At 42.3% G+C, this 21465-nt stretch overlaps 1 protein-coding gene across 1 annotated transcript in view; it reads left to right on the top strand.

Annotated features, from left to right (window-relative positions):
* The window catches only part of SLC9A1 (solute carrier family 9 member A1), a 55578-nt gene extending 34929 nt beyond the window's left edge, over nucleotides 1–20649 (top strand). Inside the window, exons 7-12 of the mRNA XM_075853446.1 lie at nucleotides 8075–8145; nucleotides 14410–14583; nucleotides 14780–14894; nucleotides 15038–15139; nucleotides 16408–16480; nucleotides 19256–20649. Of these exons, the coding sequence (XP_075709561.1) occupies nucleotides 8075–8145; nucleotides 14410–14583; nucleotides 14780–14894; nucleotides 15038–15139; nucleotides 16408–16480; nucleotides 19256–19533 (813 nt within the window). The 3' untranslated portion in view covers nucleotides 19534–20649. The remainder of the gene's footprint in view (nucleotides 1–8074; nucleotides 8146–14409; nucleotides 14584–14779; nucleotides 14895–15037; nucleotides 15140–16407; nucleotides 16481–19255) is intronic.
* The last annotated feature ends 816 nt before the right edge of the window (nucleotides 20650–21465 follow it).

Raw genomic sequence — 21465 nt, forward strand, 5'->3', positions numbered from 1 at the left:
ACCACACGGCAAACGGTGTAAATTCAGGATGCAAAAAAGTGTGGCGAAATTGTATTTTTCTATCCCCCCCCCCCCCCAAAAGAGTTTATAAAAGTTAATCAATAAATTCTATGTACCCCAAAATGGTGCTATTAAAAATGACAACTTGTCCTGCAAAAAACAAGACCGTATACAGCTATGTCGACGCAAAAATAAAAAGTGTATAGCTCTTTGAATGAGACGATGGAAAAACATAAAAAATGGCTTGGTCATTAAAGAGGCTCTGTCACCAGATTCTCAAACCCCTATCTCCTATTGCATGTGATCGGCGCTGCAATGTAGATAACAGTAACATGTTTTTTTTTTAAAAAAACGTTCATTTTTGGCCAAGTTATGAGCTATTTTCTATATATATATATATATATATATATATATATATATGCAAATGAGGTTTGAAATGGACAACTGGGTGTTTTTTTTCCGTTATGTCCAACTGGGCGTGTATTGTTTTTAACTGGGCGTGTTTACGTGTATGACGCTGACCAATCAGTGACCAGTCAGCGTTATACACTCCTCTCCATTGATTTACACAGCAGCGATGTGCAGCCACATACACAGAGATTAACGTTAATCAAGTGTCCTGATAATGAATACACATGAAATCCAGCCTGGATGTCGTGTGTATTCAGAATCCTGACACTTCTGATTCTTTTCTTTGAGATTTCTAGCAAGTGAAACGAAATCTCGTTTACCTCCGTAATCTCGCGAGATTTCGCTTCCCTTGCCGTAGTCTCACAGAAAAGATTCAGAAGTTTCAGGATTCTGAGTACACATGACGTCCAGGCTGGATTTCATGTGTATTCATTATCAGGACACTTGATTAACGTTAATCTCTGTGTATGCGGCTGCACATCGCTGCTGTGTAAATCAATGGAGAGGAGTGTATGACGCTGACTGGTCACTGATTGGTCAGCGTCATACACGTAAACACGCCCAGTTAAAAACACAATACACGCCCAGTTGGACATAACGAAAAAAAACGCCCAGTTGTCCATTTCAAACCTCATTTGCATATATATAAAATAGCTCATAACTTGGCCAAAAATGAACGTTTAAAAAAAAAAAACAAACGTTACGGTTATCTACATTGCAGCGCCGATCACATGCAATAGGAGATAGGGATTTGAGAATCTGGTGACAGAGCCTCTTTAAGGTCTAAAATAGGCTGGTCGTTAAGGGGTTAAACTAGGGTTTGCTTTGGAAAAACATGAGCAAGTGATATCATCATCACATAGGCAATGGTATTTACTTAAGCACACTGAATCATGGGATGAATTGCTGCACATCCGTACGGTTGTTTCCCCCCACCCTCTAGTTACATTGAGTACTTCCCTTTTCATAACGTGTGTCCTCTGAACAAATCATGTGATGCATTGCTTGGTTTTTATGGTTTCCTAACATTGTGTAAGGTCGTCTTAGTTTTCATTTAGATGTAATCTAAAAAGGTGCGTCTATTCTCGTCTAGTAGAATTCTAGGCACCATGAGGGATCTAGCCTAAATTTGTACAATCTGTAATGTAGCATGAACGGGATATTTCATTCTCACTCAGACTGTCACTGAAGCTTTCACAGGCTCTGTTTCAAGAACTTCACTCGTGCTGCACTACAATTGTGGTTTTCGTTATAAATGGAAACCACAATGGTAGTTTGAAATCAGCCTATTATAAATGCACAAGGCCACAGTCCTTGGCACAAAATGTGTATATATAGTTACATAGTTCGTATGGCTGAAAAAAAGACATATGTTAACCAAAGGATGGGAGAGGATGTGAATAAAAGTAAGGGAAGGGGTATGGGTAAACTTTAGAACTTTGTTCCACCCTATTGATCCAGAAGAAGGTTAAAAGAAAATCCTATAAGTCGCCCTGCACACTGCCATAGCTGCAATCCTGGTCACGGATTACGGCTACGGACAGTTGTCCGCATTTGCGGGCCATGCCCCCATTATAAAGTATCCGTAAAATAAAAAAAATAGGCCGTGCTATTTTTACAGAAGCTTTCTACGGCCCGGACACATTGCCTTAAATATACGGAAGGTATCAGTCTGCCATAGAATTGAATGGGTCCGTAATTACGGATGAAATTTACAGTCGTGTGCATGGGGCCTCAGGCGTGACTCAATCTGCCATAAAAAGGAAAACATTTTGTCCTAATGCCAAATATCAATGAGCCTGGATCATCATTTAACCACTTGCTGATCGCCCATAGACTATAAACGTCTGGGCGGTCCGCAATTAACTGTGCAGAGCCGTTCCAGAACGTCCTGCAGAGTTGGCAGGTTTGCTTCTCCCCGGCGGCATTTAGCTCCGTGATACAGCTGTATCATGGAACTTTAATGTGATCGTTGTGACAACCTGTCACGTTTACACGCCGACTGTGGGGAGCGCTGTCTAGAGGAATCTGATATCATGGAGCTTTCACCCGGAGACCACTCAGTGTGGTCTCCGGTCATGTGATCGCTGTGACAGCATGTCACATTGCTCCTCCCAGCAGCGCTTGCGCGCCGACGGTGAGGAGCTCAGCTATGTGAAAGCTGTGACAGCCTGCCACAGCGATCACATGCATGCCGACGGTAAGGAGCTCCATGATACAGCGATCTAGAGACAGCTGTATCACCGAGCTCCAGAGTGGTCTCTGGTCCGGTGATGGCTGTGACAGAGGGAAAAAGAATAATGTAAAAAAAAAAAAACACACTTTTTTTTTTTCAATAAAAATGTTCTCTAGAAATAGATTTGTCTGCTACACAGCGACTTTGGCTACGCACGACAAAGAGCGCTATTTCCTGCAGGCTACATTGCATGTAATAAAAGTCAATGTGGTTGTGTTGCAACGCGCAACTTGCCACGACGTGCCAGTTGCAACAAATCCAAACTGTCGTGTCGCAGTTACTTGCAGGTCGCAACGCAACCACATTGACTTTCATTACTTGCGGTGTAGGCTATGGGACATAGCGATCTTTGGTCGGATGACGTGTGTTGTGGCCAAAGTCTCCATGTAACTCACACGGAATATTTTGAAGGCAGAAAAAAACGCGGGCATAAAACGCTTTTTCTGCCTCTTAGCCACCGGGGGAAAAAAATATTATTTCGGCCACATATTGGCGCTCATTCCGACGCGATTTCCATGTCAAAATCAGTGCCAAACAACTCTGTGAACTGGGCATTAGGGTGACGTTAGATGTGGCGACTTCTCTGCAAATTTTACCTCTGGCTTTGCGTAGGCAAAGTCTGCAGCGGATTACAGTACAAGGCAAGTAGATGAGATTTTCCAAATCGCATCCGCTTGCTGCAGACATTTTACACGGCAGATTTTCAAACCTTTAATATGTCGTTAAATGAATACCTTGGGGTCTACTTTCCATAAAATAATCATTTTTGGGGTGTCAAAGGGGTTTTCCAGTCTACAAAAATTTATGGCCTATCCTCAGGATAAGCCATAAATATCTGATCGGTGGTGGCCCATCTCCCGCAGCCGGGATCGGCTATTTAGAAGGGGCCGCGATGCTCGTACGATTGTTGCTTCCCATTCATTTCCTTTACTGCTCAAGCTGTGAATCGGGGACACACTTGTAGCGGTGGTTCACAGTATTACAGTATACACTTGAATGGGAGAAAGCTGTAAAACAGTGAACCGCCGCTACAAGTGTGTCTGCGATTCACAGTGTGAGCAGGAAATGGAGGGGAAGAAGCGCTCGTACGAGCACTGTGGCCCCTTTAAAACAGCCGATTGACGGGGGTGCCGGGTATCGGATCCTGACCGATCAGATATTGATGGCTTATCCCAAGGATAGGCCATCCGTTTTTGTGGACTGGAAACGTCAACATCTGTAATGGTCATATGGTGTCAGCGAACCAGCTTTGGAAATTTTATGGATCGTACACACGGGCGTCAGCTGTATATTACAGCTGACACCTCGCACTAACTGCAGGGATACACTCTGATCCGGGCTGTTAAACCACTTAAATGCAGCGGTCAAAGCAGACTGCGGCATCTAAGCCATTAGACTTTTACCCCATTGCCCCCCTACCACGCAATGCGTTTGTGGGGTGCCCATAGGTTTTCATTGCAGCCTGGGGACTAATTAAGGCACCGAAGTCAGCCGTCATAGTTCTTTTCTTAGGCCTCCTCAAAGGAGGACCCTAAAAGCACAATACAGTGCAATATATAAGTATTGCAGTGTATTTGTATCGCTTGTATAAATCCCCTAGTGGGACGATTAAAAAAAAAATTAGAAAATAGTTAAAGGGAGTTTGTCACCAGAAATTTACAGATCAAACTAGCAACAGAGTAATACAGTGTAGGCTGACCTGAATGTAAAGTTTTTTTCCCTTTTCACAGAAAATCACATTATTCAATATATGCAAATTAGCATTTTGGAGCAACGAGGGCTTCACCGTTGTTCCAAAATGCTCCGTCGTCTTTCCTCCGTCCATACTTTATAATGTGCCCCATAACTGCCCTCCATACAGTATATAATGCCCCCCATAACTGCCCTCCATACAGTATATAATGCCTCCATACAGTTTAATGTCCCTATAGCTGCCCTCACACAGTATAATGCCCACAGCTGCCCTCACGCAGTATAATGTTCCCACACACAGCACCCAATAGTGCCTAATAAAATCCATAAGCCCCTAACCCCGTTCCAACGACGAGTGGGGGAGATCCCCATGCTGTATGGTTTGGCTCAGAGAGGTGCGGTGATATCACTGCCTCGTGCCCGTCTTCGGCGAGCGTCCAGGGATACATGGTTAATGGTAGAGCTCTTCCATTGGATTCAACTGTATCTGCGTCCTGTAGACGCAGATGCAGTTGAAACTGGGGGGAAAAAAACAAATGCACAAGATGACGTCGGTTAATTGCGCTGAATTTTGTTTTGTTTTCCCGATTAATTGCCCAGTCCTACTCCAAAGCGTAAAAAACATCTGTGGATAATTTTATTTATTTACCCTATTATTATACCACCTTATTATACCCTGATGCACTCTGCACAGCTTACATGTACCCCCACATCATAAACTGAAACATCAGTAAAACTCCAAACAAAACTACTGCCAAGCAAAGTCTGCTCCCACAAAAGCCAAATGGTGCTCCCTCCCTTCCGAGCCTTGCCATGTGCCCAAACAGCAGTTTATTACCACATTTGGGGTATTGCTGTAGCCGGGAGAAATTGCTTCACATGGGGGAGCTTTTATTCCTTGTGGAAATTAAAAATTCTGAGCTAAAACGAAATGTCGTCGGAAAAAAAATGCAATTTTTAATTTCCACAGCCCAATTCTAATAAATTCAGCAAAAAATCTGTGGGATCAAAATGCTCACTATACCCATAAATGAATTCTTCAAGAGTGTAGTTTTCCAAATGAAGTCACTTCTCTGGGGTTTCCACTGTACTGGTACCTCTGGGGCTCTGTAAATGCAACATAGCGCCCAGGAATCAATCCAGCAAATTCTGCACTCCAAAAGCCAAATGGCGCTCCTTCCCTTCTGAGCCCTGCCCTGTATCCAAACAGCAGTTTTGTACCACATATGGGGTATTTCCGTACTCTGGAGAAATAGTTTTACAAATGCTTAATGTCTTTTCTAATTTATTCCTTGTAGAAATGAAATATTTCGAGCTAAACGACATCTTATTGGAAAAATCAAATAAATGATCAAATATATGAAACACCTGTGGGGTCCTAATGTTCACTACACCCCTAGTTGAATTCCTCGTGGGGTGTAGTTTCCAAAATGTTTTTTTTTGGGGGGGTGTTTCCTCTGTTTTAGCATATCAAGGCCTTTGCAATCCTGACATGTTGCCGAAAATATATTCTAATAAAAAGAAGGCCCTAAAAACGTTTAGTTACCCCCTTAAAGCAAAGTAAACATTCAACAAACTTCTGACATATTATAGTAACATGTCAGAAGTTTTGGTTGGTGGAGGTCCGAGCACGGAGACCCCCACCAATTGCTAAAACGAAGTGGCAGAGTTGCTTGTCTGAGCGCTGAGCAGCTTCGTTTCTGTTCGGCTGTTTCCGGAAATCAATGTACCGGAGTACGGGCTCAATAAAAAGTGTGAGCTACATCGGCTTTCCGGAAATAGCCGAACAGAAACAAAGCGGCTCAGTGCTCAAACGAGAACTTCTGCCTCTTTGTTTCAGTGATTGGTGAGGATCTCCTTGCTCGGACCTCCACCAATCAAAAATTCTGACATGTCACTGTGATATGTCAGAAGTTTGCTGAACGTTTAGTAACCCTTTAACTCCTGTGAACCGCCTAGAGGGTTAAGCCTTCCAAAATGCTTTTTTAAATACTTTGAAGGATGATTTACAGGTGGTTTATAACATCTAGAACACTCCGAAGCCACTTAAGAACTGAATTGGTCCCTAAAAAAAATTTGGGAAATTTTCTTGAAAATAGGGAAAAATTACTGCCAAACTTATAACCCTCCTAACGTCCTAAAAATAAATAAAAGAACACTTAAAAAATGATGGCAACGTTAAGTAGTTATATGGGAATCGTCTATTAGTAACTATTTTGTGTGGTATAACTATCTGTCTTACAAGCAGAGAAAATCAAATTTTGAAAAATGCTAATTTTTTTTTACATTTTCTTAACATTTTTGGTGTTTTTCACAAATAATGGATGTAGCTACCAAAATTTATCATTAACATTAAGTACAATGTGTTACGTGAAAACAGTCTCCGAGTCGCTTGTATAAGTAAAAACATTCCAAAGTTAAAACCACATAAAGTGACACGTCAGATTTAAAAAAAAAAAATTAGGCTGTTCGGAAGGTGAAAACTGGCTACGGCGGCAAGGGGTTAAAAGTTCTTGGTTGCCATGCATCTGGAATCTATTCATAATACATACCTCAGCTGGGCAGAAAAGTTTTGAAGAGAAAAGGGGAGCTTCCTGTTCAATATTTATTATTGGTTAATATATAACACCCTTATTCTTTTCATGATGGAAATCTGCAGCGGAGCACAGTGCAGCTGATAAAAACCATTAGCGGGAGCACTACATGTCAGCCAGTCAGGGTTTGGCACAGGAGAAGGAACCGCCTACAAAATCAATGTGTCACTGACCTCTTCTACAGGAAGAGATAAGCACAGCCTATATAGCGCAACTCATTTCTATATAATCGTCAGAATGTGATGTTTACAAATATTTTTTTCAGCGATTATCAGTGGAAAATTGTCATTGATGTGAAAATATATATCTGTACAAAAAAGTATTTGGACACCTGACAATCATATCTATATGAGCATGTTGGGCCTGGCTCGCAATTAGCGTATGAGTTCATCCCAAAAGTGTCCGATGGGGTTGAGGTCCGGGCTCTGTGCAGGCCACTCAAGTTCTTCCATACCAAAGTCATCCCTGATGCATAATGCTCGTTACTGGGGTATTATGTCCCCCATGCTGCTGCAGCTTATATATATATATATATATCTTGCTCTCCTCTTCTACGTGAGCGCTGTACGGCAGACATGATAGCCAATAGACTCCACCCACTAGCTCAGAGACAACTGAGAATTAGAGCGAGACCTGCAGAGGGGAAACTGCTCAATAATGCAGAATACAAGTCATATAATGGCCAGAAATAGTATTATTCCCCATGTACATATGACGGCTTATTCTGAAAAGTCAGCTAAAAGTTAGGTACGTTTTAGGAATAGTTCATACACCATTTTTTGGCGCTGATTCCGTGTCTGAATCATCACCAAGATAAGCCCCAAATCCCCCCCCCCATTGATTTTAATGGGAGGCAGATGCTTGGTTTTTCCTTGCGGCTTTTGGCTGCTTGCAAAAAAACTAAAAACTGCATGCTCTTCGAGAGGTTTCCGCCTCTGACCTTCTATTGAAATCAATGGGAGGCAGAAAAAACACACGGCACTCGTCTTGAGCGTTTTTTGCCTGCTATTTTTGCATTGGATTCAATGGCTAAAAAAAGTAATATTTATTTTTTTGTCTGACAAACGCTGTGTGAACTCCCCCTTAAGAAAAATGGGATGTTTCTAAATATTTTTATGATCCCTGGTTTGTTTCTCTTTAGTTCCTTGATCATCTTCTGACTGGAATTGAAGACATATGTGGTCACTATGGCCATCATCACTGGAAGGACAAGTAAGTTACATTCACGCACGTTCTTATAGTATTCTATAAAATAAATAGATGGAAGTCCTCTTTTAAATAGTGCTTTTCATGATCCCATTACAAACGACAATTTACATCTATGGGAGTGCAGGAGATCGCCGAGTACCTCGTTCGGCTATTTCCGGCTCTCCCATAGAGAATGAATGGAGCGTCAGTGCGTATGAGCGACCTGCCGCTCAGTTCAAACCGAGGGAACGGGACCCCAGTTCTCGTGATCAGTGGAGGGTCCCAGCAGTCGGACACGAACCGATCAGCAAGTTACCCTCTATCCTACGGATAGGCGATAAGTTGTTCTAACCGGAACACCCCTTTAATAGTAATTAACCCCATCATGTACCTCAGACATTAACCAAATGTTGTCCATTATGGCTGTGAGGTAAATAATATGAATTTAGTACCTTTATGTGCCTCACAAGTGTCTCACATAAGAGAATGGAAGAACTTTATATTTTTGTGAGTTTTTTTTTATTGTTGGTAAAGTATCGTTTTGGTATCGAGAATTGCAATACTACACAAAGAATCGGAGTGCAAATTCTGGTATCGTGACAACCCTAGTGTGAACATACCCTGATAGCAGTCCAAAATGTTTTCACCCTCTTGTCATCTGCAGGAGCACTGTTATTGCAAATGGGTAAACCCACTTTGATTTATACACTCATTTTATATTTATTGGTAGCGCTTGTACTCATGAAGGCCTAGATAAGGCAGAATAGTAATACTACACAAAGATAGGGCTCTATATGCATTTCCCCTGTGTCTCTGGGGAGAGGGATGTACTCCTGGAGACTGTAATAATCTATGATATTTTTCTCTTAAATGACTCCCGTTCATTTCAACTGCCATAAAGCACACCCTGCTGCATGGTCTATAGAGATAATGCAAGGAGTGTGTATCTTCAATATAGCCGCCTCTAGGGAAGTTTTTTTAAAATATTAAATTACTAAAATAGCTCGCTTAAGATCTCGTTTTCAGACATGTATGAGGTATACGCCAGGAGTATTAGCTGACTTCTACTCAGATGTGCCTATAGCCCCCATGCACCTAGCATATGTCGAGAGTGTCTTTTTTGGCATATGCTGGACTGGTGCATCAGTATACCTTTTTTTTTTTTTTTTTTTTAACACTATATAGAAAAGAGTGGTCTACCTCGTTTTTCTTCGCAGAGGGGCACAGTAAAAAATATATATATACCCGAGTTATATGGAGTTAATGGCAAATATATGCATCAGGGAATACTCTGCCTGAAAATCGAATACTGTGCAACGTTGGTACCAATGCGACGCAGTACTCTTATCAGGTCTGCGTATTCGCACCAGTACTGACATTGCCCGGCGTCAGTACCTTGAATGAGCAGAGGCATGAAGAGGGAGCTGGTGAGGTGTGTTTATTTTCTTTCTTTTGGTGCACGTCCAGTGAAAAGATGTGACACATTATATTAACCCCTTCGCGCTCAGTGACGTACTATTCTGTCATGGAAACCATCCCGTTCGCGCTCCATAACGGAATAGTACGTCACGGGAGAAACTACCCTTTCGGCCGTCTTCCCGACACATACAGGAGCTGTGACAGCTGCTGTCTCGTACAGCCGTTGCCGCAGCTGCTATAGCGGGGACCGATCACTGTGTCCCCGCTGATTAACCCCTTCAAAGCAGCGTTCAATAGCGATTGTGGCTTCTTAGGGGTTAAGCCGCCATCGACAGCCTGCTACATGATAGCGGGCAGCGATGGTTGCTATGGCAACCGGATGCCTAACAATGGTGTCCGGCTATGCCATCTACAGAAGCCTAATGGGTACTGACGAAGTCAGGACCCACTATGCTTGCTGTCAGTGAGTAGCTAACCGCTCTAATACACTGCACTACGCATGTAGTGTAGTGTATTAGAATTGCGATCAGGGCCTCCTGCCCCTGGGATAAAGTAAAAAGAAAAAGTAAAAAAAAGTTGTGTAAAAATAAGAAAATAAAGGTTTTAAAAGTAAAAACCCTCCTTTTTCCCTTATCAGTCCTTTTATTGGTTTATTTATTTTTATTAATAATAAACTATACATAATTGGTATCGCCACATCCGTAATGGCCTGAACTACAAAATTATTTAGTTACTTATCCAGCGCGGTGAACGCCGTAAAAGAAAATAATAAACCATACCAGAATCACGATTGTTTGGTCACTTCACCTCACAAAAAATGGAATAAAAAGAGATCAAAAAGTTGCGTGTACCTAAAAATTGTCCTGATCGAAACTACAGTTCGTTACGCAACAAACAAGACCTCGCACGGCTTTATTGATGGAAAAATAAAAAACGTTTTGGCTCTTAGAATAAGGTAACACAAAAAGTAAATTTATTGTGCAAAAGCCATAAGACATAAAAAAAACTATAAACATATGGTATTGCCGTAATCGTATCGCCCCGCAGAATAAAGTGCTTATGTCATTTATAGCGCAGGGTGACCGCTGTAAAAAAAATTGAATAAAAAAACAATAGAATTGCTGTTTTTTAGTCACCATGCCTAATAAAAACTGATCAAAAAGTCACATGCATCCAATGTTTTGGCACCACAAGACCTCTTCAAACCGGACATGGTGCCTAATAAAAAGGAGGCCTCAAAATCCTCTAGGTGCTCCTTTGCTTCTGAGGCCGGTGCTTCAGTCCATTACCGCACTAGGGACACATGTGGGATATTTCTCAAAACTGCAGAATCTGGGCAATAAATATAGAGTTGTGTTTCTCTAGTAAAACCTTGTGTTTTACAGAAAAAAATTGACTAAAAAGGATTTTCTTACAAAAAAAATAAATATGTAAATTTCACCTCTACTTTGCGCTAAATTCCTGTGAAACACTTAAAGGGTTAATAAACGTTCTATATGCTGTTGTGAATACTTTGAGGGGTCTAGTTTCTAAAATGGGGTGTTTGATAGGGGTTTCTAATATATAGGCCCCTCAAAGCAACTTCAGAACTGGAACCTAAAAAAAAAAAAAAATAATTAGCCAATTCTCCTAATGAGCAGCGCTCACTCCGAGATGACCCCAGTTTTGACCGTTTGTATAAATGAAGACCCCTATTAGACCATTTCAGTGCCCGTTTTTCCCAAGCATACACCACCGAGAAGTGTATTTCTATTGATGAGTCCTTGGTACATTTTAAAGGGAGGCTTCAATTCCGCCAGTACCTGCCGGGTAAGAGGGCAAGGTATGGCGTGAAGATGTATAAGCTGTGCGAGAGTTCATCAGGGTATACCTACAAATTTAGGACAGCAGTATTCAGCCCCCAGAATGCCCCCTCCTTACTGGGAGTTAATGCAAAAATTGTGTGGGATTTGGTGCACCCACTGCTGGACCAGGGTTACCACCTCTACCTGGATAATTTTTATACCACCGTCCCGCTCTTCAAGTGCCTTGCTTCCAGAAGTACTGTGGCATGCGGTACTGCTAGAAAAAATCTGAGAGGCCTCCCTAAGACTCTGCTTGGGCAAACACTCAGAAGGGGTGAGAGCAGGGCACAATCCAGCAGCAACATATTGTGTGTCAAGTACAAGGACAAGAGAGATGTCCTTGTATTGAAAACAATACATGGCCACACCAGCACCCATGTACCTGTACGAGGTACCAGTACAGGGACCCCCAAACCAGACTGCATCCTGGGCTACAGTAGGTACATGTGAGGGGTGGACTTGTCAGATCAAGTCCTGAAGCCCTACAGCGCCATGCGGTGTGGTATAAGAAGCTGGCCGTGCACATCATACAGTTGGCATTGTACAATGCGTACGTGCTACGTCGATGTACAGGCCAGACGGGAACTTTCCTGGAATTTCAAGAGGTGGTTATCAAGAAACTCATTTTTAGGGACCAGGAAGGGGGGGGGGGGCACCCAGTACTTCTGGAAGCGAGGCCACACGCATCGTACCAGGGCAACACTTTCCAGGAAAAGTTCCCCAAACTGGCAAGAAGGGAAAAAGTCAAGAGGTGCAAAGTCTGCTATAAGAGGGGGATAAGGAGGGACACAATATATCAATGTGACACACACGTGTCCTGAAAAACCAGGACTCTGTATGAAAGTGTTTTAAAATTTATCATACATCCCTTGATTTTTAATCTACCCCAGTTTTACTTACCCTGAAGCACTCCGCACAGCTTATCCCCCCTCGTCTTTCACCTCTGGGCCCTGCTGTGTGCCCAGGCAGCTGATAACAGCCACATGTAGGGTATTGCCATACCCGGGAGAACCCACATTACAGTTTATGGGGTGTATGTCTCCGGTCAAAATGCTCACTACACCTCTAGATGAATGCCTTAAGGGTGTAGTTTTTAAAACGGGGTCACTTCTTGGGGGTTTCAACTGTACTGGTACCTCAGGGGCTTCTGCATACATGACTTCGCACCAGAAAATCCCCAGTAGGACAAATGGTGGTCCTTTCCTTCTGAGCCCTCCCATGGGCTCAAACAGCAGTTTATCATCACAAATGGGGTATTGCAGCACTCAGGACAAAATGGGCAACAGAATGGAGTATTTTATTTCTTGTGAAAATAAGAAATTTTGAGCCCAAACTACATTTTATTGGAAAAAATAATTTTTTTTTAATTAACAGCCCAATTCAAATAAATTCTATGAAAATACTGTGGGGTCTAAATGGTCACAACACCCATAAATTAATTCTTTTAGTTTCCAAAATGGGGTCACTTTTGGGGGATTCCTACTGTTTTGGCACCTCAACACCTCTTAAAACCTGGCGTGCTGCCTAAAATATATTGTAATAAAAAACAGGCCCCATTGCTTCTGGGGGTTGTGTTTTAGTCCAGTAGCACATTTGAGCCACATGTGGGACATTTCTAAAAACTGCAGAATCTGGACAATACATATTTAGTAGTGTTTCTCTGGTAAAACCTTCCGTGTTACAAAAAAAAATTGAATAAAATTGAAATTCAGCAAGAAAAATGAAATTTGCAAATTTCACCTCCACTTTGCTTTAATTCCTGTGAAATGCCTAAAGGGTTAAAACAAACTTTCTAAATGCTGTTTTGAATACTTTGAGGGGTCTAGTTTTTAAAATGGAGTGTTTTATGGGGGTATCTAATACATAGGCCCCTCAAAGCCACTTCAGAACTGAACAGGTACCTTAAAAATGCTTTTGAAATTTTCTTAAAAACACGACAAATTGCTGTTTATGTTCGAAGCCGTGTAACGTCCAGGAAAAATAAAACGATGCCACTCTAAAGTAGACATATGGGAAATGTGAACTAGTCACTATTTTTGGTGGTATAACCGTCTGTTTTACTAGCAGATACATTTAAATTCAGGAAAATGCTATTTTTTTCAACATTTTCTCAAAATTTTGCAATTTTTCACAAATAAACACTGAATATATCGACCAAATTTTACCACGAACATAAAGCCCAATGTATCGCGAGAAAACAATCTCAGAATCGCTTGGATAGGTTTAAGCATTCTGAAGCGATTACCACCTGAAATATGTCAGATTTGAAAAATGGCCTCTGAGCCTTAAGGCGCAAACTAGGCTGTGTCCTTAAGGGGTTAAAGAGGTGTTTGACCCTTAATAACAAATTATCTGGTATAAGATATGACATATTAATTAAGTGTGGCGTATGAAACTTACATTCTCAATGACCTTGTATATCCATTTATCCAGTGTAGGAAATCTTGGAGACCTCATATAATAAAGGACAATTCTGGCGCACATTAATGTCTTAGGCCTCATGCACACGACCGTGTTTTTGCGGCCGCAATTCCCCCGAAAATCCACGGGAGAATTGCGGCCCCATTCTTTTCTATGGGGCCGTGCACACGACTGTAGTTTTTGCGGTCCGTGCACGGCCCGGGAGCCCGGACCGCAGAAAGAACGGGCATGTCTTATTACGGCCTGGTTCTGCGGTCCGGGCTCATTGAAAACAATGGCCGCGGCCATGTGCATGTCCCGCGATTTGCGGGCGGCCTGCGGCTGACAGTCCGCTGACAGTCCGCAGCCGGCCGACCCGAAATTCACGGCCGTGCACACGGCTACGGTCGTGTGCATGAGGCCTTAGCTATGGCCAAATTAGGAAAAGTTGGGCCTTTCAGTCTACTTGTATCTTCTCTAGGGGGTATAGCAATTTGGTAAAGCTGTTTGAGATGAGAAAGATGTGGGTTTTTTTTTTTTACTGCTTTTTTATAATTTTGTCTTTTTTGTAAATAAACCATGTATAATTTCAGTATTTAAAAAAGTAACGTATTTCCCAATCCAGATTGAACCGCTTCAATAAAACTTATGTGAAGAAGTGCCTTATTGCAGGGGAGAGGTCTACAGAGCCACAGCTCATTGCCTTTTATCATAAAATGGAGATGAAGCAGGCAATAGAATTGGTAGAGGGTGGTGGCATTGGAAAGATCCCATCTGCTGTATCTACAGTATCCATGCAGTAAGTGAGAATACTTCCATATATGAAGCCTTTGAGAGTGTTCGTTTAAATACTAAGTTGAATGTATATTGCCAATGCGTCAATTTTTAGGTTACTTTTTAGGATATGTTGATTTCAGCAAATTGTATTAACATAGTCCAGGGTTTATTAGGGGAACTTGTGTGTGGGAGGATATTTACATCATATTTCTCTGCAGAAATATTCAACCAAAGCCTAAGCCATCAGATAGAGTAATTCCAACACTATCTAAAGTAAAAGAGGAGGAGATCCGCAAGATCCTTCGCAATAATTTACAAAGGACACGACAAAGGGTGAGATGATTTCAAAAGATTTGTGCTCCTGTATTCTCTTTATATTATCAAGTATGTATTAATTTGTCTCTAGGCATGTTGTTTTTTGTATTTACCCCTCCTTTTCCTGCACCAAAAGTAATGTTTTGTTAATCCATATCTAGCTCCGTTCTTACAACCGGCACACTTTAGTTGCTGATCCATACGAAGAAGCCTGGAACCAGATGTTACTCAGAAGGCAAAAAATGCATCACATAGAGAATCGGGTAAGTGTGCGATATACTTTAAGTAATTTTGCAGTTTTCCTGTGCTGCCGGACCCTGCTGATGTTCATTTTTTTGTGGTTTACACATGGTAATGTAACGTCTATGCTATGTTGCATCACATTACCATATGTAACATCTATTTGGTATGTACAGTAAGGATGGGAATAGTGGAGCAAAATTCAAAAGGTGACTGTGTTGCAAAGTCTTTTGCATTTTTAACCCAAACAATCCATGTAAAGAAGCACTCCCACAAGTAGTTAATCTTGCGCCACCATTGGAAGTGTGATTGCATACCTGAAACTGCGGTTAAAAATACTTACCGAGCTCTACATCTTCTATTTTCAGCCTTTGTTCGGGCCTTCCGTTGGAACACATGACCACCGCTCTGACTAACCGAATGCTACAGTGTCTGCTGTGTGGACCAGTAGTCAGTCTCTCTATTTATTATTGGGCTGACCTGGACGCTGTAGCATTCGGTTAGTCAGAACAGGGATTACATTGTCCCACGGAAGGACTGAACGGGGGCTGAAAATAGAAGACAAAGAAGCGTAAGGTAAGTATTTTTAACCACAGTGGCAGGTGTGCAAAAGCATTTACAAACGGGGGGAGCAAAAAAAGCTATTTGTGGGAGTGCTTCTTTAAAAAAGATGTAGCATAGGACTGTAACTTAAGGGATTATTCACAATTGCAGTCTAATGATTAACTGCAGCACCAGAAATGTGCATAAATCCTATTTGGACACAAACTTTTTAAACATCTTATGCTAATCTAATATTATACCTGATCTAGTTAAACTTTGTAATTTACTTACTGTTAAAATTAAGTTTGTTTTATCCAAGTAAATGCTCTATGAAATTACTTGCACTTGGTGTCTCCCTTCCTGTAATCTGCAGTCCACCTCTTGTTAAGTAATGTCTGTCGCTAGTTACAGAAGGTGTGTGTGTGTAGCTTCACTGCCTGTCAATACAGGTCTATGGAGAGGGGAGGAGGGAGCATAATGAGAGACCGGCTGCTGGTAAGATTTCTATGTCCGAGAAAGTGGGAGAGATCATATAATGTCCAGAAATAGTTTTATTCCTCATGGACACACATATGAAAGCGTATTCTGAAATGTCTCCTGAAAAGTTAGGTACACTATAATAAATCAAATGATCTTTAGTGGATCTAAAAGAAATCTGTTCCATTGTGGTCACAATACATGTAATGAATGTTTACATGATAAAAGTGGTGCTTAGTAATTTGGTTACGTTTACCTGTGTTTGTTTCAGGCTGCTAATTATTTAACTGTTCCTGCGCACAAGTTGGATTCGCCTACGCTTTCCAGAGCACGTGTTGGTTCAGGTGAGCAGTGTAATTCGTATGCAAATAGATCTATGTATATATCATACACAAACCGTAACATTCCTTTAATCCGGCATTAAAGGACACTTCAGAGTTTATTTGGGGGGGGATCGTGTTCCGTTACTGATCATCCCTGCAGCTGCCCTCAGACTGCCTATTTCACCTGTTGTAAAACAGTGTGAACAAACGTATACTGATTTATCCTCCACTCCCTTAGTAACAAAATACTGACTAAACCAGGTCGAACAATATAAAATGGAAAAAAATATATAAGGGTTCGCTCACTGCATTTCTACTGCGTTATTCCATGCGTTTGTCCGGACCACGGTGTAAATAATGATGGTGCTCGAAGATACCCCAAGAGAAGTCCTGAGTAGACAGCAGGTATATAAGGCAATAAAAAGGGAGAAGCGGTATATCCAGCACTCTTGTAAAAAAAAAAAATTTTTATTTGATCATATTAAAAAACAGGACAATTAAAATAATCCCGGGGCCACGCTTACGCATTTCAAACCTCTAGGGTTCGTAATGATAGCTATGATTAAGAGCCCTAGCGATTCATTGAAAATTTGTGACATCACTGGGAATCACGGATAACTTCAATGTTTACCTAATGTAAAGAATTTTGCAAGTGATCTTTTAAAAATTGCAAAAGAAAAATCAAACATTTTTATGATGGGCACAAGGTTCTATGCAAGTTTTTTCCCCCATAAGGAAGCTTTTAAGTGACCTATAAGCTGCGTTAATGCTGTAATTATACTGTGAAACTTAGACGGGTTTTTGTAAAATGGAGCCCTAGCCCAAAGGCCAGATCTGCTTGAAATCTGCAGCAAATCCGCCATGCCAATTTTGCCGCAGATTTCACCCTTTCACCCTTCTACATTCTGCTGAAGATTTTCTGTGCACAAATCAACAGGGAAATTCTACAGCTTTTCCACTAGGTATGGATCCAGCATAATGGCTTGAAATCACTTATTGGCATGAAGTAAATGGTATCCTATTGTTAACATGATGCCTCTTCCAACACCAAAACTACTTATACATATAGTAGCATCCACAAGCTAAATTTGGAAAATATAATTGTTAGTTATTTGACCAGTGAGAAAGAGGCAAGAATTTTTCTTTATTATTTAACACTTAAGATAGTGTGTATAAACAGTAACACTATCACAACACAGAACAAATGGATCTGTCACATGGGAATTGGCAAGGGAACTACTAGTTCCCTTGCTGGCTATCGGCGGCATACTCACCGGTGCAGCGCTGTCTTCTACAGGTGTGGTCTCTCGTCTTGACAGGTTCTGCGAAGGCGAGGCGATGACGTCATCGCACCACCTTGGCAGATCCCGTACGAGAGACCACACGTGAAGAAGACGAGAGACTGCGCTTCCATCAGTGAGTATGTAGGGCATTGTTGCTCTCACTACAAGGGTAGTGTGGGGCTAGTACAGGGGGCATTGTTGTCAACTGTAGCGAATTTTTCGGTCTACAGGGGAGCTGTGCGGCATAGTCTACAGGGGAGCTGTGCGGCATAGTCTACAGGGGAGCTGTGCGGCATAGTCTACAGGGGAGCTGTGCGGCATAGTCTACAGGGGAGCTGTGCGGCATAGTCTACAGGGGAGCTGTGCGGCATAGTCTACAGGGGAGCTGTGCGGCATAGTCTACAGGGGGAGCTGTGCGGCATAGTCTACAGGGGGAGCTGTGCGGCATAGTCTACAGGGGGAGCTGTGCGGCATAGTCTACAGGGGGAGCTGTGCGGCATAGTCTACAGGGGGAGCTGTGCGGCATAGTCTACAGGGGGAGCTGTGCGGCATAGTCTACAGGGGGAGCTGTGCGGCATAGTCTACAGGGGGAGCTGTGCGGCATAGTCTACAGGGGGAGCTGTGCGGCATAGTCTACAGGGGGGGTCTGTGCGGCATAGTCTACAGGGGGGGTCTGTGCGGCATAGTCTACAGGGGGGTCTGTGCGGCATAGTCTACAGGGGGGTCTGTGCGGCATAGTCTACAGGGGGGTCTGTGCGGCATAGTCTACAGGGGGATCTGTGCGGCATAGTCTACAGGGAGGGCTGTGCGGCATAGTCTACAGGGAGGGCTGTGCGGCATAGTCTACAGGGAGGGCTGTGCGGCATAGTCTACAGGGAGGGCTGTGCGGCATAGTCTACAGGGAGGGCTGTGCGGCATAGTCTACAGGGAGGGCTGTGCGGCATAGTCTACAGGGAGGGCTGTGCGGCATAGTCTACAGGGAGGGCTGTGCGGCATAGTCTACAGGGGGGGCTGTGCGGCATAGTCTACAGGGGGGGCTGTGCGGCATAGTCTACAGGGAGGGCTGTGCGGCATAGTCTACAGGGAGGGCTGTGCGGCATAGTCTACAGGGAGGGCTGTGCGGCATAGTCTACAGGGGGAGCTGTGCGGCATAGTCTACAGGGGGGGCAGTGCGGCATAGTCTATAGGGGGGGCTGTGCGGCATAATCTACAGGGTTAGACAAAACAAGCCTGACAAATGAAATTCATCAGGTTTTTTTTTTAACGGATGTCAGACGGACTGGAAATGTATGAAAATTTGGAGAGACACTGATTCAAAATGGCCATGAAAAGCTGACAGTTGAGCAGTTTTTAATGGCCGTTTTTTTTCACTGTTATGTGAATCTAGACTTAGCGGGTCTTGCGCTAAGTGACAACTTATTACATACACTCTATTCTTACTGAAATTTGTTTCAGACTTCAATTTATTTTTATCTAGTTTGAATGTTTTTCTTATGTTTTTTTTTTTACTCAGATCCTACCGCTTACGAGCCAAAGTGTGATTCTAAGAATCTTCCAGTAATTACCATTGACCCAGCTTCCCCTGAGTCTCTGGATCTTATTGATGAAACTCAAGAGAAAGGCGATGATGAAGGTGGGATCACCATGGTAGCCCGGGAGCCCCCTTCACCTGGGGCAGATGATGTTTTTGATCCCAGTGAAAGTCCTAACACCCAACGCTTGCAAAGATGTTTGAGTGATCCTGGACCCCAGCCTGAAGAAAACCAGCCTTTCCTGCCTAAAGCAGAGTAATCTGTATATAACTGGACTGAACCAAATGAGGCGCAGGCAATAGTTATTTTACACTCCGCATACCTTCCCACTATTTGCATTCATGCTTTCTCAGTCATTCTTTCATTCCAGACTTTATCACCTATTTATTCTGACTTTTGTTTTCATTTCTTGGCATTCTCATGTGCTCTCTGCCATTATTTTTATATATTTTTTTATTTTATATTTCTAACCAAAGAAATTTGAATTGCTGTATATTCGGTGTCTTATATAGTTTATTTTATTGCGTTCTTATATATGGTGATCGGTATAATAATCATGTGGAAAAAAACTGATCCAAGTCTGTTTTACTTAAAGCACTGACGTAAATGAAAAATATCAGACTCCCTCTGTGGACATCGGTCATGCTACAACAGCTAATGTGTCTTATGCACAGAGAACTTTTATTACATTCAGCATATCTTCACAAAATATACTAAAGCTTGCTTTCCAGCTGCCAAATTTGTATATGTGAATGTATAATATAATTATCAAGACACGCGCGCGCGCGCACACAGCCACACACCAGCTTTTTATGGCCAATGTTTAATATGCTTTTTTCCTTACCCCTTTCTTAGGGTACAAGAGCGGCACATTTTATTTACCTTTTGGGTGTATCGAAAACATGTGCTTGGCATTTTGTCATTGTCAATAGATGTGTATTATAAGATAACTAGTTGGACCAGATTCCCGACATTTAAACTTGGTTCGCTTATTGGGCCACTGGGACATTTCTCCCGTAAAAACGCCAGTTAATGTGCAGTCACATTTAGGGAACAAGCCGCACTGCTTCTACAGTTGAAGACAAATGATTGTGCAATAATAGTGCTATGTTTTGTGAACGCTCGTGTAAAGGAGATACACACATGCATCATGTGCCTTTGCTCTGCACATAGACGAATGTGTCATAGATGAGACTGGGAGAGGTGTGTACATTCACGGGTGTGCAGAGATGCCTTTGCATGCACAGTTCTCCCACACATAGTGGTTCTTTGCAGCCTACTGTATAAAGGTGAATAGTTTTCTGGTGTCTTTGTGAGGGCTATGGAAGACTTTTTTTTTTATTTGGAAAATAGTAAATAAATGTATGATTTTTAATGTTGTCTCTTCATTTCCATATTTTTCTACTTGTCTTGTTTTACTGGAGAGGAAACCTAATTTGCCTAGTAAAAGTGAAAATTTTGTGTAAAGCAATGTTTTGCATTTAAAGGGTTTTTCCCATCACAGGAAGTGATCGTACATCACTAGCATAGTCTATAACTTTGATTGGTGGGGGTCTGATGTCCTGGACCCCAAGCAATCTTTAGAATGAAAGGGGCTGGTCTAGCACTACAGGCCCATCAAAGTTTTCTTTTCCTTTCACAACGGCACTCCTGGCCACCCGCTGTTCTGAGAACGGCAACACTTCTCGATTTAAATGAATGGAGCCTTGCTGCAGCTCCCTGCAAAAGACAATGGCCAGGAGGGTTGAGGTGCAGTGAAAAACTGGATCAGTGGAAATCCCAGACCCATATTTCTAATCCCGGACAACTGCTTTAAAGCGACTCAGGCCACTTATAATGTGGTGACAATGATGTACATGATGTGATCGGCGCTGTAATGTAGATCACAGCAGTGTTTTTTATTTCGAAAAACAATCATTTTTGACTGAGTTATGACCTATATTCGCTTTATGCTAATAAGTTTCTCAATGGACAACTGGGCGTGTTTTACTATATGACCAAGTGGGCGTTGTACAGAGAAGTGTATGACTCTGACCAATCAGCGTCATACACTTCTCCCCATTTACACTGCACATAGCGATATATTCGCGCAACAGCTGTCAAACTATGAATGTAAACAGAAAAGCACTACGTGCTTTTCTGTTTACAAACATCCAAACGGAGTGTCATAATGATGGCGGCTGCACGAAAA

The sequence above is a fragment of the Rhinoderma darwinii genome, chromosome 2, assembly GCF_050947455.1.
Source record: "Rhinoderma darwinii isolate aRhiDar2 chromosome 2, aRhiDar2.hap1, whole genome shotgun sequence".
In the NCBI taxonomy this organism is placed as follows: Eukaryota; Metazoa; Chordata; class Amphibia; order Anura; family Rhinodermatidae; genus Rhinoderma; species Rhinoderma darwinii.